The sequence below is a fragment of the Pollachius pollachius genome (assembly GCF_949987615.1).
Source record: "Pollachius pollachius genome assembly, chromosome: 8".
NCBI classification, from domain to species: Eukaryota; Metazoa; Chordata; class Actinopteri; order Gadiformes; family Gadidae; genus Pollachius; species Pollachius pollachius.
Window position 1 is genome coordinate 5185676 of NC_136941.1, and position 26744 is coordinate 5212419.

General features: G+C 46.8%; 1 protein-coding gene across 2 annotated transcripts in view; it reads left to right on the plus strand.

Annotated features, from left to right (window-relative positions):
• vps13d (vacuolar protein sorting 13 homolog D) overlaps positions 1 to 26744 on the plus strand; it is a 58750-nt gene that overhangs the window by 24900 nt on the left and 7106 nt on the right. Inside the window, exons 34-63 of one of the 2 annotated variants that reach the window (XM_079742000.1) lie at positions 2045 to 2228; positions 2837 to 2911; positions 3526 to 3735; positions 4119 to 4208; positions 4602 to 4742; positions 4966 to 5091; positions 8930 to 9035; positions 9556 to 9708; positions 10050 to 10185; positions 10470 to 10517; positions 10810 to 10960; positions 11552 to 11768; positions 13080 to 13351; positions 13893 to 14084; positions 14609 to 14735; positions 15514 to 15656; positions 16712 to 16842; positions 17255 to 17430; positions 17887 to 18010; positions 19073 to 19314; positions 19866 to 19965; positions 20527 to 20684; positions 21023 to 21131; positions 21548 to 21718; positions 22202 to 22315; positions 22986 to 23135; positions 24030 to 24179; positions 24556 to 24652; positions 25017 to 25165; positions 26477 to 26611. In XM_079742000.1, coding sequence (XP_079598126.1) covers positions 2045 to 2228; positions 2837 to 2911; positions 3526 to 3735; positions 4119 to 4208; positions 4602 to 4742; positions 4966 to 5091; positions 8930 to 9035; positions 9556 to 9708; positions 10050 to 10185; positions 10470 to 10517; positions 10810 to 10960; positions 11552 to 11768; positions 13080 to 13351; positions 13893 to 14084; positions 14609 to 14735; positions 15514 to 15656; positions 16712 to 16842; positions 17255 to 17430; positions 17887 to 18010; positions 19073 to 19314; positions 19866 to 19965; positions 20527 to 20684; positions 21023 to 21131; positions 21548 to 21718; positions 22202 to 22315; positions 22986 to 23135; positions 24030 to 24179; positions 24556 to 24652; positions 25017 to 25165; positions 26477 to 26611 — 4377 coding nt within the window. The remainder of the gene's footprint in view (positions 1 to 2044; positions 2229 to 2836; positions 2912 to 3525; positions 3736 to 4118; positions 4209 to 4601; positions 4743 to 4965; positions 5092 to 8929; positions 9036 to 9555; positions 9709 to 10049; positions 10186 to 10469; positions 10518 to 10809; positions 10961 to 11551; positions 11769 to 13079; positions 13352 to 13892; positions 14085 to 14608; positions 14736 to 15513; positions 15657 to 16711; positions 16843 to 17254; positions 17431 to 17886; positions 18011 to 19072; positions 19315 to 19865; positions 19966 to 20526; positions 20685 to 21022; positions 21132 to 21547; positions 21719 to 22201; positions 22316 to 22985; positions 23136 to 24029; positions 24180 to 24555; positions 24653 to 25016; positions 25166 to 26476; positions 26612 to 26744) is intronic. The other variant, XM_079742001.1, reaches the window with a different exon arrangement.

The window sequence follows — 26744 nt, forward strand, 5'->3', positions numbered from 1 at the left end:
GGTGCCATGAATTGAATCCAGACGCTTGCCTGGAGAGATCCCTGACACATTTTCCTGTCAGCCGTGACATTGATTTGCAGCTAGTGGATGCATTAGGGTGTTTTACTTCTTAGGCACGATGCCTTGACTCTACATGCTTATCAATTCAGTTTCTTCTAATAGCAATTATAAGTCACTTTTGATCAAAGCTTCTGCTAAATTACCAGTGTTTCCCCTATATGCACCTCGCAGCGGTCAGTGATGCCAGTAACGCGTTATGCGTTACTAAGTAACGCGTTACTGGCCTCGGACCACTTTTTTCAGTAACGAGTAATCTAATGCGTTACTATTTCCAAACCAGTAATCAGATTAAAGTTACTCATCAAAGTCACTGTGCGTTACTATTTTTTTACCGGATCACCGATTGGCGTTGAGAGCGATGGAGTGGTGTGTGTGTGTGTGTGTGTGTGTGTGTGTCTGTCTGTCTGTCTGTTGTGTGAGAGTGCGTGTGCGTATGAAACATAAGTCTCCAAAGACTTCAATCTATCAGAGGCGAGGGTCGACCTTGACTCTCCAGACTCCGCGCCACCAGTTGTTATTAGCGGCGGAATTAGTCGTGCGGTGCGTGCGTGTGTGTGTGTGTGTGTGTGTGTGTTGCGCTGGAGCGACGGCAGCAGAGAGGGCACGTGGGAGCCTCTACGTTATCGGCAGAGAACTAAACCCACGGGGAGGTCCGAGCAGCTCGAGCGCTAGAACGCGCAGTTTACGCCACGCATGTGGAGATGCTTGGTGGTGGTGGGGGGGTAATCAGATTACTTTTTCAAGGTAACTGTGGCAACACTGGCAGCGGCGGTACGCCACTGCTAGGTGCTGCTAGTTTTGTTTTTTTTAACAAAAGGGAGAGGAGAGCTTCAGTTTATCTCTTTAAAAAACTAATGTTATATTGTTTTGCGCTACCGATGCTTCATATCCACGACAATTCACACACTTGTGAGTGTGTGAATTGATGAGTGTCTGAGTTTGCGGTTCAATAGGTGAAATCAGTGAAACATCGTTGCGACACAAATGACCCCTCAAGCTAAATGTAGTAACCTAGAGAACAAGCTACAACCTATTTTTCATCCAAACAAGCCGTCTTAAGCGAACGGTGAATTGCATTGTCTTCCATGAGCTGTCGGCTCTCAGCTGCGAGTTTAGGGACCGTCTGCAAAGTGCAAAACTGAAAACGACCACAATGGTAAGATTTCAATAACGTCGCCATTATTGACTCTAGAGCCCCACAACTTTTTCCATAGAGGCATGGCCTCTTTATGGTCCTACTACAACCTTCAGTTTTGAAAAATATATCTCTTCTTATTTTTGAGGATTTTTTATTTTGGAACAATTTCAATAGCGTTGTCATTATTGACTCTAGATCCCCAAAACGTTTTCCATATACGCATGGGCTCTTCATGGTCTTACTGCAACCTTTGGTTTTGAAAAATATATCTCTACTTATTTTTAAGGAATTTCTTTTCAGCAAAAATGTCAATATACATTTTTTTTTAGCAACAATTTCAATATTTTTGAAAACAATTTTGCCATTATTGACTTTAGAGCCCCAAAACTTGTTCAATAGAGGCATGGCCTCTTTATGGTCCTACTACAACCTTTGTGATGGGGAGGGAGTGGGAAGATGCATGGGTATTTGTGTTATGAGATTTAGCTGTATAGGTTGGTTGTTGATGTAATATATTTTTTGTTAAATAAATAAATGTAAATAATTGTTTTAAAGATTATACTTGTGTTATGTTCAATCTCTCAATATTTCCCCTGCTCATTACTGTACACAAATGTACTGTATGTACTACTTCCCGGCAGGGTGCACTCTGTGAGCGCACAAAAAAGATTTGCTCACAAACTGCAACTTAATCCTAGGGGAAACACTGACTCACCAGTTACCTAAAGGCCTGCACTGTGAATATCCTGCTCAAAGTCTCATTGTTCATTTCTCTTTTCCAATGCGGTTGTCATTTCCTGTTTGTGTTTCACGCTAACTCCTAATCCCTGTGATTCATCCCACCAGATCCAGTTCCCGGCCCTGGACATCCGGCTCTCCTACAACGACATCGAGCTCTTCCTGGCCATCGCCAGGTCCATCCCCACCGGCGGCGCCGCCCCCGAAGACCCCAGCACAGCCCCCCCGGCCGGGCCAGAGCCGGTGCTCTCTGTGAAGGACAGCTTCAAGGCCAAGACTGAAGCCCTACTGGGTACAGTTCCTCTGAGACCGGGTTTTTAACTTACTGAGGGCGTATTGTAGCCAGGCTATTACCAGACCAAGCTCAATCGTAGATTGCACGTTGGTCTGGGGAAGCTGCTGTCATTTTCTTCAGCACAAGAGGAGTGATCAACAGGCCTAGTGCAACTGACTCTGAACGCGATTGGCTGTTAAACCAGCCAATAGCGCGCCAAGGGGGAAAAGCCAGCTCGGTGATTGGCTCCCGCAAAAACATCTCGGAAGCAGAAAGAAATGTATTGCTCTTCTCCAGACCTTTGTGCAGGGCGAACTCAATTCGCCAGAAGAAAGGGCGGGGCTACCCAGGCTAGGCGTATTGAGCTGTGAGCAGTGTTGTTTATATCAAAGAACTCTGCTGGGTATTCACTGGGGTAGGGACATAAAATACTGGGACATTAGGAGACACTGGGACGTAAAATATACACTCGCTTGCACATCCAGCCTCATCCTTGTTTACACTAAGCAAATTCTGCTACTACTTTTCATTAAGGTTTCAATTTATTTGAATGTGTGTACACTTTTATTGTACTTTATTTGTATGCATGTATATTTTCTATAGCACTGATATATTCTGACCCACAGAGGGACAGCTGGGCCACCTGCTGGACCTCGGCTTCAGGAAGGAAGACTGCAAGAGAGCGCTGGTGTTCTGTAAAGGTGAGGGACACCTGGAGCCTCCGTCCATTTCCTCCAAGCAGAATCAGATCTGGGATTGATTGGTTGTACACGTTGCCCCAGACCGCAGCCTCTAGGTGTGGGAAGTACTGGAGTACTGTACCGGTCATTCTACAATTGTGGTTCCCCACTTTGTACTTTTACTGTTATTGGTGTTTACTGAAGCATAAGAAAGAACTGCTTTTGATACCCAGCTTGTTAAGTTTAGTTTTAGTTTATTGATTTATTGTCAGGGAAGGACATTGCACGGTTGCACCAGTATTTGCTACAGGCTACTTTAGACTTTAGACTTTTTTGTCCCCAAGGGGAAATTCTTTTTCAGATCAAGAACAGGTATGGACCGCACGCCGGCCGTTAATAACAAATGGACAACAAACCCAGGCTACTTTTTATCTTTTGTCCCTTGGCAGGGATGCATAATAAAAGACACAAATACATCACAATAAAATTGTAAAACGAGTATCATAAAAGCAGTATTATATTGTTTTTTGTATAACAATATTGACCAGAATAATGGTGATTATGATTTTTTTTGTTGCCATAATCGAGCAGCCCTGAGCTGAGTGTCGGGTCTCCGGTTCCCTCCCCCTCCACAGGTCAGCTGGACCAGGCAGCTACCTGGCTGCTGGAGAACGCCGAGGCAGACATCGTGGCGGGCCGCGGCCGGGCCAGCCAGGGCGACCAGGAGGCGGCCAGCCACTCGGCGCCGCTGTCCGGCGTGGAGGTCAAGGCGGAGAGCGTCTGCATCTGCTTCATCGACGACTGTCTGGACTGTGACATCCCCCTGGCCGAGCTCACCTTCTCCCGTGAGTGGACACCTCTTCCTGTTCTGTGCTGATTCAAGATTTAAAAGGTTTTATTTGCCACATACTCATACAGGATGTGCAGTGAAATGTTTGAGTATGTTTGACATACTCTGTGTTTCTGTGCTTAAAATATCAATAGAATCCAACAGAAAGAAGTTTAAACAGAAATATATGCAAAAGGTCAATTCATGTTGTTTTTAATATTAATCCCTTGCTATTTAGTTTAGTTGTCCAAATAGTCCAGGGACTTTATTTGAACGTAATATATATTTATAGATGTAAAATTTATAATGTTATGTTATTAGAAATATACATTATTTTGGGGACTCTCAACCTCTCTGTTGAGAGGTCCTTCCCTTACTTGATGCTCTTGTTGATGACAGGGCTGTATGTGTTGCAACGGATCGGATCCAGCCAGGAAGGAAAAGCCAGCTTCACCCTGTCTGGAGACTACTACAACAGAGAGCTGTCCGGTAACTAAGATTTAAACATGAAAACAACAAACATTAAACATTAAACATGAAATTACACATGTTGACGATCAGTGACAGTCGGTCAAAGGGATAATACAATAAATGTATAATATATATGCTTAGTTAAGTACTATAAAACTATTCTAAATTTATTGGCTGGGATTAATGAACAGCTATCTTATCTTCTTCTTTTTTTATATATATATATATATATGTTGAAAAACATTTTTTAGTATTATTTTATTATTAAGTTGATGATGGATAAACTTAAATTAAAGTGTTGATTTGGCTTGTCACAAAGTCATTTGTTATGATGCGACAGGTGTCTACTTAATAAACATATATACATATTATATACTTAATAATAATATTTCTTGTGTTGGAATGAACCAGGCTGGGAACCCTTCATCGAGCCCTGGCCGTGCTTCCTGACCTGGCAGCAGCAGGCTGCCGGACGGCTGCACCCCCCACGCCTGAAGATGGCTGTCCGTGCCAAGCAAAGACTAGACATCAACATTACGTCTGTCCTGCTGGGTAGGCCAAAGAGAGACCGTTCAGAAAACACCCCACATTAGCATACATGCTAACCACCGTTAGCATGCAGGTTTAGCATAAATGCTAAATGGCTGTTAGCATGCCGGATTATCTTAAATATTAAAGAAAATATCTGCAACTGCAATCTGAGTATGGCAGAGGCTGCATGATATAGTCAAGGCATTTTTGATATTAATATATTGTTTCCATGTGGTCCATGCAGAACAATGCCGGACCACCAAGAACTCCTGGCTTGCCGACTACTGCAAGGAGGAGGAGCAGGCGGTCCAGGCGCCCCCAGCTATGCCATGGATGGGCTCCTCCGTCGACCCGCCCAGCCTGGGCCAGAGTGAGTCTCTCCACACCCCTACTCTCCACCCCCACCTCTAGACACACAGCACACCTCATACATGTCATCCTACACCTCACGTCTCCTCCAGTTGTGTTGCATGGTGTTGTCACTTCCTGGTGTCTTCATTGGTCCTGTCTCTTGGTGATGTCCCTAACCTGCGTGCTCATGTGTTGTACTAAACTGAAAACATTAGTAGAAAATAATACATTAGAGCAACGAACCAACCGTCAATACTGGGCATGGGTACCAAAACCCAGTATTAAACGGGACATGGGGCTGAATTATTATAAGCCGTTTCCATCAATAAGTCTTCTGGCGGTACTGGAGAAAATCGATTTTCTCATTTATTATAACTAGAGCTGTGCGTTAAACGCGTTATTAACGGCGTTAACTCAAACCAATATTAACGGCGTTAAATTTTTTAACGCACGATTAACGCAAAATATATATTTATATATATTTTTTTTTTGCCTTGGCAAACGTAGATTATTCACCTGCTTTCTAGCAATAACTAGTCACGTTAGAAAAACTACACCATACCGGATCTAGCTACACCGGAAACAAAACATCAAGCACGCCGCACACAAACCGGTTGGGGCAAGCCACGGCCAAAAGCTAATGTAAAGTCAGACATGGACGCCAAAACGATTCTTAATGGAAAGTTTATATTTAAAAAGTTGCCAAATGGTTCCATTGACAAGAACAAAGTAATATGTGTGATTTGCCATTGTGAACTGAGCTATCATCGCAGCACGTCCAGTCTGAAATACCACTTAATGGCCAAGCACACGAAAGAAGCAGTAGCCTGACTGCAATGTTCAAGGCAGTATGTTTGTTTGATTGCACTATAGGCTGAGTCCTAGTTTACCTTTGCACTTTGTAATTTTTTTTGTATTTTTGATCAGTATGCCAATGTTGTTTTCAATAAAAAAACATTTGCACAAGGCAAGCTGATGCACTTCTCCATGTTGATAAGAGCATTAAAATGAGAAAGAAATCAAGGGATATTTAGCATAGGAAAGAATTTGTGATTAATCGCGATTAATCAGAGTTAACTATGACATAAATGCGATTAATCATGATTAAATATTTTAATCGCTTGACAGCTCTAATTATAACATAAACATTATCGTGCGCATTTGATCCCAAAAAACTGTTTCAAATTTGCAATAAGATCAAGACTTCAGTGTACGATGCATTCCCGCTGTCCCCAACCCAGCAGAGAGAACTCGCTCTCGGACACTGTGTGTGAGGGGAAGCCCCAACTCACACGCTGCCAAACCGTGCAGCACACAAACACACACAACCCCCCCGATATCACGATTAAGTGCTGGGTCAGAAGTCGGAAGTGGCCATCGGATCCACTCCTCATCCACTTCAAGTCCGATCCGGTTACGGCAGAGCTTCAGTGTAAAGTGGGTCATACCAGAAGAGCCACAGAGTGCTGCGTCAGGCTTCATGCAGTAGAAAGGAGATCACATCCATTTTTAGGTCTTGTTCTTTGTTTAATATAATGGGGGCTAATGGATGGCTCTGCGGTGTGCCCTATGGTTTTCTGTACATAATAACACGGCTTTAGGGTGGCTCCTGTGTGAGTGCTCTCATTGGACGCACAACCCACTTAACCCACAACTTAAGTGCGTGCCCTCAAGTAGCTTACTGTATATTATAAATAAAGACATTTGTTTGATGTTGCTGGAGGCAGGGATTTGTAAGAGTGTAATTGGCTAACAACGAACACAGCCAGAACAGCCAGTCAAACCCTCCTTGAGGAAAGACAATCTTTAACATCATATAGACAAGTCAAAATGTAAGGACACCAGCATTCTTACACTTTGTAGGCTGTCCACTCATACACAAAACCTTCTGGAAGCTTCATCCACTGATTTCTGTGGTAGAATATCTCGGTGACAAAACAGGAAACAAGGGCGTTACTCTGCCCCTTTAATTATTCGGCTTCCTGCCTTCCTATGTACCGTCTCCCCTTAAAGATCTGCTGTAGCATAGCTGGACTGCGACATCGAAGATCAGCTTCTTCCTAACCAGTCTCCTCCCTGATGACTGTCTTCTCTCTGGTCCTCTCCTCTGTGTGTTCCTAACTCCTCCTCCCTGATGATGACTGTCTTCTCTCTGGTCCTCTCCTGTGTGTTCCTAACTCCTCCCCCCTGATGACTGTCTTCTCTCTGGTCCTCTCCTCTGTGTGTTCCTAACTCCTCCTCCCTGATGATGACTGTCTTCTCTCTGGTCCTCTCCTGTGTGTTCCTAACTCCTCCCTGATGACTGTCTTCTCTCTGGTCCTCTCCTGTGTGTTCCTAACTCCTCCCCCCTGATGACTGTCTTCTCTCTGGTCCTCTCCTGTGTGTTCCTAAATCCTCCCTGATGACTGTCTTCTCTCTGGTCCTCTCCTGTGTGTTCCTAACTCCTCCTCTTCCCTGATGACTGTCTTCTCTCTGGTCCTCTCCTGTGTGTTCCTAACTCCTCCTCTTCCCTGATGACTGTCTTCTCTCTGGTCCTCTCCTGTGTGTTCCTAACTCCCCCCTGATGACTGTCTTCTCTCTGGTCCTCTCCTGTGTGTTCCTAACTCCTCCCCCCTGATGACTGTCTCCTCTCTGGTCCTCTCCTCTCTGCTGTCAGGTCTTCCTCTGGCCTACCTTAGAACTAGGAGCACTGCCAGCCTCACCTGCTTGGAGCAGCAGATTCTCTCCAGAGGTACTGCAGCAGGCCAGGGCTCTTAGTCAAAGCATAGCTTTCGAAATCCTTACTTATTTGTGTTTATCGATTCTATTTCTATATATATATATATATATATATATATATATATATATATATATATATATATATATATATATATATATATATATATATATTTATATATTTTTTTGAATTTCATTTGTCTTTGTGTTTTTGTTTATTTGTTTATTGTTTTTTTTTTCTGGATAGGATAGGGGTGCAGTGGTTGAGTTTCAGTGAGCATTACATGACTGTAGGCAGTAAAGTAGGAAGTCTTAACGTCATGCTGTGAGTTTACATTGATTTTTGTGTTGGTTGGCAGTGCAGCCGTTCTGTCAGTATGTATTTAAAGGCTTTCGAGGTAACTTGAACCTTTTGGATGCTAGGATGGAACAATAAATGGGATTAAGTCAAGGGTAGCATCTGTTTTTTTTTATTACAAATGACTAAAACTATGTTCCCGCTAGTATTTGTGTTTGTATGCTGATTTATTATTTGTGTGTCTCCTTAAATAGCCTCTTTCCTTTCATTAACCTCTGTCTGCCGATAGATTTCTAATTTTCTTCTTTTAGTGAACTGGTAGAATACTATGTACAGCTTTCCCCCTTTTCCAATTGTGTTTCGTCTCGTTCCTACCTCTTATATATGTCCATACCACACCTGAACCAGGTGTACCAACAGAGTTTGAATCAATGACAGAATGTCTTTAGATTCAGGCACAATAACATGGTTTCTTGTTTTTTGAATCCAAACAAATGTCAACGCATGTATTGCACATTTTAATTTCAGCCATATAGGTAGTAATATCATGTTAGAGTCACACATTTCTTTTATATAGTCTAATGCAGTATACAACTCTAATGTAAAATGACCTACAACATAAATATAGTGGTATATTTATATAAAATATAGAACTATTCCACAAGTATTGACCCACTGAATCGGTACTAAGAAATTGTTAGCTATCACAATCTTAAGAGAGAATGAACTTAATCGATAAAACAAGGGTCATTCTACAGTACACCATGATGTCATAGTAACACAGCACCAGTACCTCCAACCAGCCCTTCGGTGTCTCTGACCGATCTTTCCCCTGGTTCCCCAGCAGACGTGAAGGTGTGCCGGCGGAGGCAGCCCTTTGTCCCCTACGCCCTGCGCAACCGGACGGGCTGCACTATGTGGTTCGCCACCCTCACCACCACCCCCACCAGGTGAGGGACTGCACCTGGCTCACAACGGAAGACCGCCACCTTCAGGCCACACTGACTTGAAAACAAGTGACACTCGTGTATCTAGGTCACCTGTCCTGTCTTGTACCAGTAGGACTAATGGCCGGAACTTGACTGACCGCACCAGTGCAGGATCTTGAAGTATAAATGAGATCCTTTTCTTGACAAACGTTTACATTCAAGGCATTTCGCAGATGCTTATATCCAGATGCACTTCCAATAACATAACATTACATTAACATTTGTCAGAAGAAAACACCCTTCATAGTTCAATGAAAACAACAACAGAAACAGGATTCTCTAGTTGTGAGGGTATTTGACTCCCAGCCAGAAGAAACTTGGTTTTGAAACCCAGTGTCCACAAAACTACCTGTAGTCATCCCTGAGGAAGACGTCTTAGCCCCAACCTACCTCCTTAATGAAGTGCATAAGAATTCACTGCAGGTCGCTTTGGATGAAAGTGTTTGAATACATCCGTCTGGTGTTCCCTTCTCCACCTCAGAGTGGCGCTGTCGCACAGCAGCAGCGCCGACTCCATCGCCGACGTGCACGGGTCGGGCTCCGATGACACGCACAACATCAGCCAATGGAGAGAGGTCCTGCCAGGGGAGGAGATCCCCTTTGAGTTCGAGGCCCGGGAGAAGCTCCGTCACAGGTACGGCCCACAGGGTTTTTAACACCCCACTCACTCTCACCTGGCATGGATTAGGAAAACACTGGAGGATGTGTTGGTTAACCGCTTTACTTATCTTTCTGTTCGGTAGGAAATCTTTGTCCGTGCAGTTTGAAATAAAATGTTGAGTTAGAGTAAATAATGCAAATGCAAATGTAACTTATTTTAAATACAGATCAAACACAGCTTTAAGTAAAATAAAAACAAAGTTTTATTTTTAATAAATAAATTTAAATATTTGAACTAAATGTTTGTGTGTGTGTGTCCCTGTGTGTGTGTGTGTGTGTGTGTGTGTGTGTGTGCGCTCGCCCCCCCTCCCTCAGACACACCCATGAGCTGAAGCTGCACCAGCTGCTGGTGCGCGTGGCGGGCTGGGAACAGGTGAAGCCCGTCTCCGTGGACAAGGTGGGCGTGTTCTTCCGATACGCCGCCCCCGACCGCAACAACCCCTCCAACACGGTGAGCACGCCTCGGGGTCCCGGGATGGGTCTCATGAGATGGGGGCGGGCGGAGAGAGGACACCTCGGGGGGGGGGGGTGGGGTCCCCAGGATTGGTATCAGGAGATGGGCGGTGGTCTCGTTGTGGGTTCCGACCCCAATGTCAACAGCCTCCCTTAGAGCAAGACCCCCTAGCTGCACATGAATGCCCTGTATCGGAAATATGAATTTAGATTGAATTTTGCGCTGAGTGTGTTGATTTGAGTGCTGCACATCAATCTTGAGGAGTGTTTCTATTCCCATAGGTGGGCAGTCCCATAAGCAGGACCAACATTATTCATCCACACGTCTACGTAAGTCTAAATATATATCTTTATCCATAAAGCACTTATCCTAACACTCACTCGTGCTAACAACTATGTACTCATATGATTACTAAATAAAATGGGACATCTTAAACTATACTGTGCTATACTATAATGACTGCACAGGCCAGAAGATAACTGTCTATGCGGAAACCGTCTCTAATAAAGGAGTGCGATTCAGAATATTGTTATCTTTATGAATTACGAAACACAGAAAGATCCAACAGACTGTCCAGTGGTGCCGTGACCTCTGACCCCCCGCCCCTCTCCGCCCCTCCAGTTCTCCGCCCTCCCTCCCGTGCGGGTGGTGTTCTCCGTCACCATGGAGGGCAGCGCCAGGAAGGTGATCACCGTGCGCTCCGCCCTCATGGTGCGCAACCGGCTGGAGGTGCCAATGGAGCTTCGCCTGGACAGCCCCTCCGCCCCTGACAGTAAGAGTGTGTGTGTGTGTGTGTGTCTGTGTGTGTCTGTGTGTGTGTGTGTGTGTGTCTGTGTGTGTGTGTGTCTGTGTTTGTCTGTGTGTGTGTGTCTGTGTCTGTCTGTGTGTCTGTGTGTGTGTGTGTGTGTGTGGGGGTGGGGGATTTAGGTGTATCATTCCCTAATCTAACTGCAATCTAGGATTGGATGGGATTTTCTTTGTGGTCGGAACTGGAAGATGTTATGGAGTATCCTGCCCATGTGTTCGTGTGTGTGTGTGTGTGTGTGTGTTTACAACTCTAAGACTCTAAATCATCAATCATTGATATCAACCACTGAAAACCTTGGGTACAAATGCCAACTTATTGTGCTACTATTGGGTAGTCCAGGGCGTGTACATAGGCTGGCGACCCGTGGACTTTACAGCTAGTAAAGTACTGCTCAATTTCAATAATCATAGGAAGCATGTTTACCTGGTAAAGGAGACGTTTCTTGTACCCCTGAAATTGTATGTTGCATTGCAATGTGCTGACCTGTTTTAGTGTGTTGAAGCGTTCCAAAAATGGGATTCTTAATGAAAACATGAAACGTGTGCGTGTCCACAGAGCCCGTGGTGCTGCCCCCCATTCTCCCTGGCCAGGCCACCCCCATCCCCCTGCACCTGATGTCCTGGCGGCTGCAGGCCCGGCCCAAAGGCCTGGGGCTGTTCTTCTGCAAGGTGCCCATCCACTGGACCAGCGTGGAGAGGACCGGCGAGGTCAGCAGCAGCAAGAGGGAGTGCCAGTCGGCCAACTTTGAGGACCAGCTCAAGCACAACTTCAGGTGGGCGGGATGGGAAATGTCTTCCTCCCTCTCCTGTCTAATGACGGTCCACTCTACTTTAAACAGCCCTTCTCGTCTTTTACAAATCCCTTTCTGCCCTCCCTCTACTTTGGACTATTCTTCAGCATCCTTAACTTTTAACTCCTGCCCTCCCTGTACTTTTAACAATCCTTCCACACCCTTTACGTTGAACAATTCTTCTTTCCCTCTACTTTAACAATCCTTTTCTTCCCTCCCTTTACTTTTCACAATCCTTTTCTGCCCTCTCTCTACTTTGAGCTACTCTTCATCAACCACTAATTCTAACAACCCTTCAGCTCCAGATTTAAGAGTAAATGTAGTCCTGACAAAGTATGGGGTTAGCCAGTGTATTGGTGTATCTCCTTGTAAGCCTGTGTACTTACGTAGATACAAGGAAATCTACTTTGTTTTCAAATCCTTCACAGTATACCAGTATATTGCTGTATATTGCCAAAAGTGTATATCAATTTTGGATATAGATATTTTTCTATATATTTTGGGGGAATCCTTTTACTATTTGTACATTATTGTATGTTTAATAATTGTTGTGTATTTGTATCTCTGTAATTCTTATTACGCTATAACTCTACTGCGCTCTATGTTGGGACACACACGTCTGGGATCAAAAACATTAATCTCACCAAATCTTGTCCTAAATCCAGTCTCTTTCTATTATATATCTAAATGAATCCAATCTAATATAATCTGCCTCTGTTACTAATCTCATATTTTCTCCTCTCCTACCCTCATTCATCTACTATCATCTAATCATATATACTCTGCTTCTATTATGAATTGAATCTATTCTCCTCCTTATTCATGTACTCGATATACTGTATATAGGTCTATTATGAATCTTATCTACTCTCTCTAATCTCCTCTTTCCTCATCCATTTACTCTCATCTAATCTCTTCTACTCCCCTCTCCTTATTAATGTACTCCACTCCCCTCTCCTCCTCCTCCTCCTCCTCCTCCTCTCCTCTGATCTCATGTCCTCTCCTTCATCTTGTCCTCCCCTCTCCTCCTCCTCCTCCTCCTCCTCCTCCTCCTCCTCCTCCTCCTCCCCTCTGATCTCATGGCCTCTCCTCCATCTTGTCCTCCCCTCTCCTCCTCCTCCTGCTCTCCTCTGATCTGACGGACTCTCCTCCATCTTGTCCTCCCCTCTCCTCCTCCTCCTGCTCTCCTCTGATCTCATGGCCTCTCCTCCATCTTGTCCTCCCCTCTCCTCCTCCTCCTCTGATCTGACGGCCTCTCCTTCTCCTCCCCCTCCTCCTGCTCCCCCTCTCCAGGTTCTGCGTGGTGATCAAGAAGGAGGACTACCCCGAGCAGCAGCCCGCCAAGCGGGCCGCGTCGTCGGCCTCGGGCCCCGGCGTGGGCGGCACCAAGGAGATCTACCGCCAGCCGGGCCACACCATCTACCTGCTGCCCACCATGGTGCTGGCCAACCTGCTGCCCTGCGACCTCAATTACTACATCAAGGGCAGCGCCATCCGGGGCTCGCTGAAGCCCGGCAAGGAGGCGGTGCTGCACGCCGCCGACACCTCCCAGAACCTGGAGCTGGGTGAGTACCACCTGTTGTGTTGTGTTGTGTTGTGGTCCTTACCCTAACCCTAACCCTAGCTGATGATTGTTAGTTTGTTGTTAGTTTTGTCAGCCCGTTCGGGGCCCAATGTCTGCAGCATGAGCTGTTGGGTCCGACCTAACCCTCCCTGCATGCTCCTTAATGACGGGGCGGTGGGTTCACTGACTCTGATAGAAGCAGCGGCTGCATTACTTAATAGTACATAGATGACATGACGGAGGAGCAATGGGCCGTCTTCAAAGAATCATTAAATGGCCGAAGCATTGGCATCACACATTGGCATGTACACATCTTCACATGCATCCCACTCATTGATTTGCTTCTAGCTATTAATACTTCTATTTAGTCATTTAGCAGACTTTACATTGATCCAAAGCGATCAGATACAGGGAATAAGGGAGCAGGACGGGGTGTAGAGGCGAGGGCATCTTGGCTCAAGGAGTCCTACAGGACCGGTTAGGCTCGGGATGGAGCCCAGAACCCTTCCAGACACTCCCCTATAATCGATCTCCGGTTCCAGGGGTTCTGCTGGAGAACTTCCCGGTGTGCAAGGAGCTGCTGATCCCCCCGGGCACGCAGAACTACGTGGTGCGCATGAGGCTGTACGACGCCAACAAGAGGCTGCTGTGCCTCACCATCCGCATCGTGCTGCGCGCCCAGGGAGCCCTGAAGATCCTCATCTCAGCCCCCTACTGGCTCATCAACAAGACCGGTGAGGACCCCAAGAGCTGCCGCGCATTAGGTCTGGGCTCCGACCCAGGGATGGTTGTTTTAGTCGTTTTGTTGATTGAGGTTGTCGTTTATTTTTCTCCATCTAAATCTTTGGAATTGATTCATTTATGTAATTGGTGGATTATTGATATGTAATGGAGAAAATAAAACATGAGCCCGCAGATTAATCTGGTTCCCAGGCTAGTGAATACTACCAGAGCTCAAAAATAAGCAGTCAAGACAAGGTAGAAAGACAAGCTCCCATTTCAGAAGCAACAAGATCAATTGTTAGTTAATCAACAGTACATTTCTTACAATTAAAATCAATTAACGTTCTGTCGATCTACTAAATTATCCCGGGCATCGTGTGTATCCGTGAGATTAGTTCCACTCTGGCCTATCTCGGGTATGCCTCATAGGAGGCCTTTTCGTCTTCCATCCATCCCATGCAGCTGTGTTTTGAAGCCTGTTTGGGTGTTCGTGTGTGTGTGTGTGTGTGTGGTGTGTCTGTCCCTTCCCGGCCAGGTCTCCCGCTGATCTTCCGGCAGGACAACGGGAAGGCGGACGCGGCCGGTCAGTTCGAGGAGCACGAGCTGGCCCGGAGCCTGAGCCCCCTGCTGTTCTGCTACACCGACAAGGAGCAGCCCTCTATGTAGGTCCCACCGCCCCGCGCGCTACTACCGTACACGCTACGTATGCTAATGCTCGCGCTGCCGCACGCTACCACACGCTACTACCACACGCTAGCGTATGCTGCCGCACGCTACCGTATGCTACCGCACGTGCTGCCGCACGCTACCGCATGCTTCCGCATGTGACCGCACGCTACCACCGCACGCTACCACTATGCGGTACTACCGCTACCACCGCACGCTACCACCGCACGCTACCACCGCACGCTACCACCGCACGCTACTAGCGCACGCTACCACCGCACGCTACTGCCCACAGTGCACCCTGGAGGGGCCGTCTTCACAGGGCCGTCTGCCCACACACTCAGAGGAACAACTCCTCTCAGCCAGGGGTCCTTCTGAGTCTTTAATCTGGGGACCCAGGGAACATTTAGCAGTGTGTCCATGGGACCCACCCCGGGAAAACACATCTGACTACACTCGCAGAGAGGATTGTTGATGAGCTGTTGAAACTAGGGGCGGTCTATATGAGGGATGATTTCCCAATTGAATTATTTTTTCTAATTTGTGAAACTGGTTTAGTTTTATTGACCATTAAATTCGTTTTTTAATTTTATTTCATGTGGTACTCCTTGGGAAAATACACACTTTTTGTGTCATTTTCTTCTAAACTTCTAAACTCTCCCTCACCAACCACACCCATCTTTTTCTCCCTCCATCTCTTCTCCTATCCCTCTCTTTTTCCCCCCCAACTCTCTCCCAATCTCTTGCCCTCTCCCCATCTCTACCTGCCCCCAGGTGCACCATGCGCGTGGGCCGAGGCATCCACCCTGACGGGGTCCCAGGCTGGTGTCAGCGCTTCTCCCTGGACGGGGGCAGCGGCGTGAGGGCCGTCAAGGTGATCCAGAACAGCAACCGGCCCGGACTCATCTACAACATAGGCAAGTGGTCGCCCCTACTCCATACCGTCAGTCATCTACAACATAGGCAAGTGGTCGCCCCTACTCCATACCGTCAGTCATCTACAACATAGGCAAGTGGTCGCCCCTACTCCATACCGTCAGTCATCTACAACATAGGCAAGTGGTCGCCCCTACTCCATACCGTCAGTCATCTACAACATAGGCAAGTGGTCGCCCCTACTCCATACCGTCAGTCATCTACAACATAGGCAAGTGGTCGCCCCTACTCCATACCGTCAGTCATCTACAACATAGGCAAGTGGTCGCCCCTACTCCATACCGTCAGTCATCTACAACATAGGCAAGTGGTCGCCACTACTCAATGCCGTCTGAGGCCATGTTGTCTAGTGCTGCACGATTAATCGAATCGCAATCGCGATATCAGCCTTTGCGATTGTATAGCCGCAAAAGGCTGCGATTTAATTTAAAACATTTATTTTTATTGTTATCTTATTTATTCTATTTATTTTATTTAGTTGTACTATTGAGAAAACCTAACAAGTTTGCACAGCAGAAATGCCTTTATTTTGAAAAATATATATTTTTATTATTTATTTAATTTTGTAAAATATTGTTATTTTGAAAACAGTACTGTACACATTTTTTTAGTTTTTGCATTTTTTAGGCTAGTTTAAGTTTGTCTGTTTGAGTTGAGAAAGAAACATTTTAAAATTATCAGTAATCTGGGTGCATTTTCCTTGATCACGAAGCAAGAAGACTCATGACACTATTTGTTTATTATATCACAATTGCGATTGCAAATCGCAATATTGTCCACAATAATCGCAATATGACTTTTTCACCAAATGGTGCAGCACTAATGTTGTCTAGACCTGCGACATCGTGCTTCAGTCTGGGGCTGTTGAGTTTGTTTACTTCCCGCACAGCGAGATTGAATTGGTGCTGTTTGTGATCCCTGGAGGAAAGTACAAGTAGATTACTTTTAGATTGTATTGATTTCGGGACCTGCCCAGTGTGTGTCTGTGGGCCTGGTCTGACCAGGGGTGTTTCTTTGTGTTGTCTCGACGGCGCAGGCATCAACGTGCGCAAAGGGAAAGGGCGCTACAGGGACTCGCACATCGTGACCTTTGCCCCCCGCTACCTGCTGGACAACCGCTCCCGGCACAAGCTGGCCTTCTCCCAGAGAGAGTTTGCCAGGGGCAAGGTGAGCCAAGATGGCAGGATCATCCACTTCAATGTAATAAAAACGTTAGGAAGTTGATTAAAAATGATTAGCTCTGATAAACGATTATCAAAGCAAAGATATCAGGATTTTTCAATTATTGACATGAGATAACGTGATAAAAATATGCTTCGTAATTTAAGAACATTAAATTAGGACGTGCAGGGCAGTAAGAAGAATTAAGAAGAAACAAAATAAATGTCAAATTATAATTAAAAGGTTTAGATGTTAATAATTTTCAACTTTCTTAGAAGTTGAATATTTGTGAGCTAATAGTGGTAAAAAGTACTATCCCCCAATCGTCCCCATCCCATAAACTTTTTGTAAATTAAGAATACAAAGCCAACACACTAACTACGTCGAACCCCCCCATCATGGCTGTCACCGTCCCCAGGGCACCACCAACCCCGACGGCTACATCTCCACGCTGCCCGGCTCCAGCGTGGTCTTCCACTGGCCCAGGAACGACTACGACCAGCTGCTGTGTGTGCGCCTCATGGACACGCCCAACTGCACCTGGTCGGGCGGCTTCGAGGTCAACAAGCCGAAGTCCTTCCACGTTAACATGAGGTACTCCCCCCCCACACACACACACACACACCTATCTCTACATGGGGGAGGGCACAACACAGAGCTAGTGGATAGTGTCATGTACTGCGTTCGATCCCCGATGTCCGCAGTCATTAACTCATTAACTCATTCAACACAGAATTAAAATAATGCATTGAAAGAGGTATGATGCTCAGACTTGGAATGGCTGGGTAGTTGTGTGCACCAGTGTGAAAGGTACTGGGTTCGATCCCCAACGTCCGCAATCTGCCTTGAGTGAGAACCTCTAACCCGTACCCCTACCTCTCTTTGAATACAACATCAATAAAGGAGAAAAGAATGCTTAAACTAAATTGAATTCAAGTGAAATCCTAACCTTCACCATTAATTGATCCAAGTCGTTCCTACACTCAGATCACATGCCATTAGGGGGATCATCGTTGAGCACTGGGTTTAAATAAAGCTTTGGTTTGGCAGGGACACGCTGGGGAACTGCTTCTTCCTGCGGGTGGAGATCACGCTGAAGGCGGCCACCTACCAGATCTGCTTCTGCGACACGGAGCAGCTGCCACCGCCCTTCCGCATAGACAACATCTCAGAGGTACCCAACGCTGCTTCACATCTCCATACCGTAGACATGGAGTGGTCCATCAGGGAGCCAGGCTTGTGTGTTATTAGTGTGGTTTAAACACTGAGAGTCATGCAGGAAAGAGAAGGAATTTAAGGCAGTCTGAAGTATACAGATACTAAAACAGAAATCTTTGAAAATATATACTGCTTATTTCTGCAATCCACTTTGGTACCCTTCCCAGGGGACCAAAGAGAATGCAGAAGTGAATAGTATAAGTATTATTTTCGAAAATGTCTGTTATTAACTACATTTATATTTAGGGAATTTAGCAGACGCTTTTATCCATAGTGAGTTACAAAAAGTACATGTGTCAGAAAAAGAAGAAACAATATATCTCTGTCGGTACAGTAAGGATGTTCATAGAAGCACTAACAATCCCTAGGTTTACCCATTCCTCGTTTACAAAAAAAGATAGCTAGGATAAGATGCTACACAACTAAGTACTATAACTAATTACGACATACAATAAGTCTGTACATTAACGGATCACTGCCAACACTTTAAAAACCAACAGCTTGGACTAAAGAACAAACCCATCAAAACCCACCATGTTACGCACCTAAATCATGCTCTGCCATCGCTTCCCTCCCCCCCTCCCTCCCTCCTCTCCCCCCCTCCTCTCCCCTCCCCTCCCCTCCTCTCCCCTCCCCTCCTCTCCTCTCCCCCCCTCCCCCCCTCCCCTCCTCTCCACTCCCCCCCTCCCCCCCCTCTCCTCCCCTCCCCTCCCCTCCTCTCCTCTCCTCTCCCCTCTCCTCCCCTCTCCTCCCCTCTCCTCCCCTCCCCTCTCCTCTCCTCCCCTCCCCCCTCTCCTCCCCTCCCCTCCCCCCCTCTGCTCCCCTCCCCTCCCCTCCCCTCCTCTCCTCTCCCCCCCTCCCCCCCTCTCCTCCCCTCCCCTCCTCTCCCCTCCCCTCCCCTCCTCTCCTCTCCTCTCCCCTCCCCTCCCCTCCTCTCCTCTCCTCTCCTCTCCTCTCCCCTCCCCTCCTCTCCTCCCCTCCTCTCCTCTCCTCTCCCCTCCCCTCCCCTCCCTCTCAGGTGCCGGTCCAGTTCTGGCAGCACGGCGTGGTGGACATGCGTCTCCACACGGAGGTGAAGGCGGGCGCCGTGCTGGACTACGCCTGCGACGAGCCCACCCTGCCCCCCTACCTGGCCCTCATCGCCAAGGGGGCCGGCTCCTCGGAGGTCACGGCCGACATGAACTTCTTCCGGGAGTACAACAAGCTGTACTACGAGAACTTCATCTACATCGCCGCCTCGTACACCTTCACGCCTTCGCAGTAGGTGGAGCGCCTGGCCCGAGGCCTGTGGGGGTTTCAGAGAGCATACTAGCATGGAATGGTGTCCCTTAGCAAGGCACCTAACCCTGACTGCTCCCAACAAGCTGTCTGTCGCCTTGCATGGTTGACTCCGGTGTGTGAATGTGTGCATGAATGGGTGAATATCAGGCAATATTGTAAACCGCTTTGGTTAAAAGCACTATATAAATGCAGTCCATTTACCATTTATGTAATGGTTTGATTCCGTAAGCTCCTTCCAGCCTTGGATTTAGCTTCCCTCACCAAGAGGAAGGATCTTTCTCCTTGTGTTGTGTTTATGTGGATAATTGACCTGTGAATACAAAAGTGTTAGTTGATGCGTGATGGTTTGGGTGTGTTTCTTGCTTGTGGCTCAGGATTTGTTTTGGCGTAAGTACACCGAGTGATAATGCTGTAGACAGGCTTAGTTTCCCTCTTTCTTAGGGTGCTTTGTGTCTAAGCGAGGCGACATAATGAGCTACGTTTGGGAACATGAAGGGTATTCAGTGGAGCTATTCTGTGTGTGTTCCCAGGGATGCGGGGAAGAGGCCAGGCACAAAGGACCATGTGAGCTGCTCTGAGCTGGTTCTGGATGTGGAGACCAAGACTCAGAGGGTCATCCTCAAGAAGAAGGTGGATGTCTTTTCAAAAGAGCCTGTGTCTTCAATGATAAATAAGTCCATTCCACAGCCCTTGGCTATGGATTACACTTGGTTGTGTGTTTTTGGCAGCAGCTGGGTGCTGCCAAAAACACATATATTACACATATACACATATATAAACACATATATATAACACATATATAAATATAGAATATAATTTCTAACCTAGTGGTAGAAATTATATTCTATATTTTCTACCACTAGGTTCTGTATTTGGCAGCCCCTAGGTCCTGTAATCGGCAGCCCCTATGTTGTGTGTTCGGCAGCCCCATGGGCTCTGTATTTTCTTAACCTTGGTTGTTTATTTGGCAGCCCTTGGTTCAGAATTTGCTATCCACGGTTCTCTATCATCAGCCCCTAGGTTCTGTCTTTGGCAGCCCCAAAAGTTCTGTATTTTCTACAACTAGGTTCTTTATTTGGCAGCCATGGGTTCAGCTCTTTCTACCCACGGTTATGTATTTAGCAGCCCCCTGTGCGTCTTGCTCATCCTCCATCCACTCCGCTCTGACCTCCGGCTGTGCTCTCTCACCAGGAGCCGGGCAAGCGCTCCCAGCTCTGGCGGATGACGGGGACGGGGATGCTGTGTCACGAGGGCTCCTCCCCGCCGCAGAGCAAGCCGGCCCAGCCGCGGCCGCTGGACTCCTCCCTGGTGCTGGACATCGCCGGCCTGGCCGCCGTCTCTGACAACAGGTGGGGTCACCTTCAACGGTCACCTTCACCGGTCACCTTCACCGTGCGGCCATTTTTGTTCCACTGTGGTTCTGAATGCTAGCTGGCGTGGGGGAACTGAAATCGGACTTCTGTATTTTGCTGGAGCTTTAATGAATCGCTGATTAAATAATTACAGTTTGTGGGGATACAGATATCAAACAAGTTTTTATTATATTTAGTTCATTTTATTAAAATATAATTACTTTCAAGATGAACTGACTTATATTTAGTCAGGTCATATTATATTCTTATTCTAATGTGAGGTATTTTAACAGATTCCTTCATGTCTAATACCTGCGACCCCCCCCACTGTCTAGCTATGAGCCGCTGATGCTGCGGAGGCCGGACTCACGGCGCAGCACTACCCAGACGTGGTACTTCAGCTCTGGGATGCTCACGTGCGGTTTACCCCGGCTGGTGGTGCAGGTGAGTCAGGTCTCCTCGGGGTGAACTCTGGCCGCAGCATTGACCTCAAACTACTAAATGATCTTGTCATGAGTCATACAGTTAGCAGGAAAGAGATGCTTTTGCAGGTATTTCACAAATGGTTACATGTTGGAATATAATTTTTTCTATTTTATTGAAATATATTTATGAATATATATTAGATTTAATTATTGATTATTATTGTTTATTTATTAGCAAACTATAAGTTTGTTTTGATAGAACCTTTAAAAATGTAAAAGTGTTCAACTGATTTTTCTTTACAACCTGTAGATGGCAGCAAACTCACAGAATTAGTCATTGAATGTACTATCCCTTTAACGACTCAATAACAAACAACCACACAACTGTCTCGTCCATCCCTAACCCCAAACTCCTCCACCCACCTCCGCCACCAGGCGCAGGGTGGTGTCGGGGGTCTGTATGACGGAGCAGTGGTGGTGCTCGGTCCGGACTCTGGCCTGGTGGCTCCAGGGCCTGAGCAGCAGTTCATCAACCAGAAGATGAGGCCAGGGTCCGGGGTGCTGTCGGTCCAGGTCCTGCCCGACGGACCCACCAGGGTCCTGCAGGTGAGAGGGAGGGAACCGTGGGAGCCCATCGGAATACCATGAATACACTCCAGAAGGAAAATACAGCGGCTTCACAAAGTATTCAGCCCCCTTCACTTTATGCTTTTGTAGATTATCAATTAAAATAGATAAATCGATACACAATTACAAAGTAATTACCGGTAATGACAAAGCGCTCTCACTTTGTCATGTTTTCCGAAAGTCATACACTGAATCTCTCATTAATATTTACATGTGCTCAGACCTATATATGACATTTATGTACTGTAGTATTAGAAAAAAGACTAGGCTTCAACTGTGTTTGATAAAGCCATGAGCACCTCTCATACTTTATCTTTGCGCGGGAGAAGATGTGATTTAGTGAGACCGGTCCCAGTGTTGCTTCACTGTCCAGCTCCAAACACGCTGCCATCACCCGCCCTCCCCTATGTCCACCATCTCCTCTGACCTCCCCCTCACGTCCGTCCGTCCGTCCGTCTGCAGATCAGTGACTTCAACCAGCGGCGGATGGTGCGCACCTCCCCCAGCCTGGAGGGGGAGGGCTCCCGGGAGGACCTGAAGAAGAGCCGGAGGACGGAGCTGGAGCAGGAGCTGGAGGTAACCTCAGGTCTCGTGATGGATCCTCGTTAGGGTGGAGCGGCTCTCTGTGGAGCGAGGTCTTAATGACCTGACAGGAATAGGGCTGGGGCGACAGGAACAGGGTGAGGTGTGTGATGTGTCAGCCTCTCCGGGCCCGACTGCCTGCTCTGTTCCCAGGCGTTATAAAATCAACGCGGAGAACGTTGAAGTGGGAAGCTGCCATGTGACCGCAGTCATAGCCCGGATCTCTGTCTGAAGGACAACTCTGAGGGTCAGACTGTCGCCGACCGACTCTGTTCTTTCTGTTGGACGTCAACCCCACCGTTTATTTTCAGACTCAGCTATTATGCACTTATAATTCAAAACTAAACAAATAATTATATTGCTCTCAATTTCCTGATTCCAATAGCTACTCTGCCCTCTGTCCAGGTGTCGTTTAGAACCTCGGTCATGCAGCACGCCCAGTTTGAATGGTGTCGTTTGACTGATTTCAGCCTTGCTTTGGATAAAACGGACAAAATGTATTTTCAACACAGATAGAATTAAGAAAAATCATGAGCTTTTATCATTATTATTACTCAGTTGTCAAACACTAAACACAGAGTGAGGAACACCTCCACGTTATCCATCGTCCGCCTCAGCCTCTCCCTGCTGCGGCCCACGCTGATGTGCCCCCCCCCTCCCCCAGGTGCTGGTGAACCTGGAGGAGGGGCTGGGCGTGTCCCTGATCAACAAGCTGCCCGAGGAGCTGGTGTTCACCACGCTGGCCGGCATCGACGTGCACTTCACCCGCACGGCCAGCAACGAGGTGCTGGAGCTCAGCATCCAAACCATACAGGTCAGTGGCGCTAGTGCGGGTCACCTGACCCAAGACGTTCATGGGGATTGGCTGTTGACCGAAGCACATGACCCGAGCCCTTCAAAGGGATTGGCTGTTGACTGTAGCACATGACCCAAGCCCTTCATAGGGATTGGCTGCTGACCGAAGCACATGACCCAAGCCTGTTGACCGAAGCATATAGGCGCGTTCACTCTCCTGGTGATAACGAGACGGCTCGCCAGCGATGACGCTCACCCTTATGCGTGTTCCCGACAGCGACCAGTCATGTGTACTTGGGAAACAGCCGGTTGGGAATCTAAAAGTCTTTCACAGCAGGGGTTTTTTATCCGATAAAAACCAGTCAGAACTAACCAGAACTTAGTAGGATCTGTTTCAAGTTTGCATGCCTTTATTTCCTTGATGCCTATCACCTACTATCCTTTAGCTGTTATTAATGAGAAGCACATACAGTATTGCCCCTGCAATGTAAGGCCACACTTGCACTTATCTAGAGCTGGTTTACCAGTACACAACGTTTAAAAGTCATACCAACAGACGTTACAACGTCAATCAATAGTAAAGTATGTGATATGATGGTTGATTCTTTTATATTGACTAAAACGTTCATGTCCCGCCATGTTCATGCGCGTCACTAGTAAACGATACGTCACCAACTGGGCTACTCTGTTATCAAAATCTGGCCCCAGTTGCCGAACGGAAGTAGAATCATAACAGCATCATGAGGTGTCGTTCACGCGAACTCTTCGACGTCGCAAAATGTTTTCCCCATAATTTCCAGCGATGTGAACGCGCCATATCTGTGGATCAAACCACATGACCCAAGCCTTGCAATGTTATTGGTTTTTGAACCGAAGCATTTAACGTTTTTTTGGGTGCGTTCGTTTTCGCCAGGTTGACAACCAGCTGCTGGGCACCACCCAGCCGGTCACTCTGTGCGTGACTCCCATCTGCAGCGAGGACAGCGCGGTGGACACTAGCCCCACCCTGCAGGTCAACGCCGTCAAGGTGCCCAGCGAGCTCATGCTCACCGACCTCTTCAAGGTAACCACGGAGACCCGAGTTGAAACACCAACCGACAAAAGCTGTTTACGATGACGATTCATATTCATGTTGTTTATTTTGCATTCGAATTTAACAAAAAAAAGTTGTAAAGTTAAAAAATGTTAAGTGTTAACTGCGTATAGTATAGAATAGTCTAGTTGGGTAAGGTATCGGAGTCCCAGCTGTGAACCCAGGTTGTGGGGTTTGAAACATGTTTCAATCACCGAGCAAGGTGCTCTAAACCCTACCTGCACCTGTATCTCAACATCTTCAGTCGCTTTAGATAAAAGCCTCTAGCAAAATGACGAGATTAGAGTCCAATAATTGTAATTACCTTGGAATTTAAACAAAGGTTTTATAATTGTTTCCCCCTCAGCATCTTATGATCACTGCCCGGCGCTTCACGGTCATCATCGAGGAGAAACTCCTGCTCAAACTCATCAGCTTCTTTGGCTACGGACAAATGGAAGCAGGTACGCCTATTACACTATTCTTATTATAGTTCTGTCCGTGTGTGTGTGTGTGTGTGTGTGTATGTGTGTGTGTGTGTGTGTGTGAGAGAATATTTTCTTGAATGCAGGGTTTAATTTTAGAGTTTCCAGACGTAAACAAGCTTATCGTAATTGGAAACAGCCTGCGTTCATTTATTTCAATATATTTTTACCAAATTAAATGTTTATGTATTCAAAATATATTTTTTTCCAGCTTATTTCACGATTCATGAATTTCTCCATCTGAACGTTTTCTGAGAAACAGTTTGAACAGTAGTGACTTCAACAGCACTAGTCCACCCAGGGTGGGTATATGAACTCACAGTGTCTCTCTGTTCTGGATCAGAGCTCGAGAAGCTGGACGAGAGTGTGTACGAGAGGCCCAGTGAGGACCTCTCCAACCCCAAGCGCTACTACTTTGAGAACCTGAAGATCAGCCTCCCTCAGGTCAAACTCAGTGTCTTCACCTCCAACAAGCTGCCCCCGGACCTCAAGGTAACCAGGCTCTTCCTCAGCCCGGAGACAGACAGACAGACAGGCAGGCAGGCAGGCAGGCAGGGAGGCAGGCAAGCAGACAGACAGACAGACAGACAGACAGGGCAGTGACAGACAGACAGACAGACAGACAGACAGACAGACAGACAGACAGACAGACACACAAACAGACAGACAGGGCAGTGACAGACAGCAGACACACAAACAGACAGACAGGGCAGTGACAGACAGACAGACAGACAGACAGACAGGCAGACACACAGACACACAGACAGACAGACAGACAGACAGACAAGGCAGTGAAAGACAGACAGGGCAGTGACAGACAGACAGACACAAACAGACAGACAGGGCAGTGACAGACAGACAGATAGGGCAGTGACAGACAGACAGACAGACAGGGCAATGACAGACAGACAGACAGACAGACAGGGCAATGACAGACAGACAGGGCAGTGGCAGACAGACAGACAGGGCAGTGGCAGACAGACAGACAGACAGGGCAGTGACAGACAGAGAGACAGACAGGGCAGTGACAGGCAGACAGACAGACAGACAGGGCAGTGACAGACAGACAGTACCAGACCTCAAGGTAACCAAGGTCTTCCTCTGACCTTTTGTTTTAGTTAAGATGCCCTGATTTTATAACAGATCGAAATTATGCTAACAATAATACTTCCAAGATAGTTGCTTTGTATTTGGAAATGCTTTTAATACATTTTCCAGAAAATGTCTAAATATGGTAACGTTGTAGTGATTTGTTTGTAATGGGAGCGTTTCTTAAGAGCTGAGATAAGGAAATACCAGGGATAAGGCAAACAGCATTTTGTTGTGTGGCTAGCTTCTAAATCACTGATGTAGAATGTGTGAAGCCATCTGTGCTCCCCTGGGTTCCCCTCATGGTCCCCCATAAAGGTCAGGGTTCACTGTGCTGTCAGCCGTCACGTTGCCGTGGCAACAGGCCGTAGCCTTATACGACGAGGGAAACATTGACAAAACATATGAAGGGATTTAATAATTACTGGTTTAGGCCTTACCGCACTGGAACGGTTTCTCAGTGCAACATTTTTGCACTGAGAATAATACCGCAGACTGTATTATGCACTACAATCAACCATGGCTGGTACCTTTATCAATTGATCACTTTACTTTTCTGTTACTTATTTTTACTTGTTTTATATATTTTTTATATCTATTTACTTTATATCGTATTGCTCCTGCTATGTGTGTGTTGAGGTACCAAGCATAAGAACTTTAAAAGGGATTCTGATTCACCCTCTGTGCGTGTGTCGTCTCCCCCTCCCCCGACAGGCTCTGAAGGGCACCCTGGGGATCCCCCTGGTACGCTTCGAGGACGCGGTGATCAACATGTACCCCTTCACCCGGGTGCACCCCTACGAGACCCAGGACATCATCCTGAACGACATCCTCAAGCACTTCAGAGAGGTCGGCCCACTGCTGAAAATCACTACAACTAAGCATAAACGAATCACATCAAACACGTAAAAAGTCCCGTAGCAGTTCATTCTCCAAAAATACGCGATTCCCAAAGCTGTGTTCTACCCACATCTCTACCTGT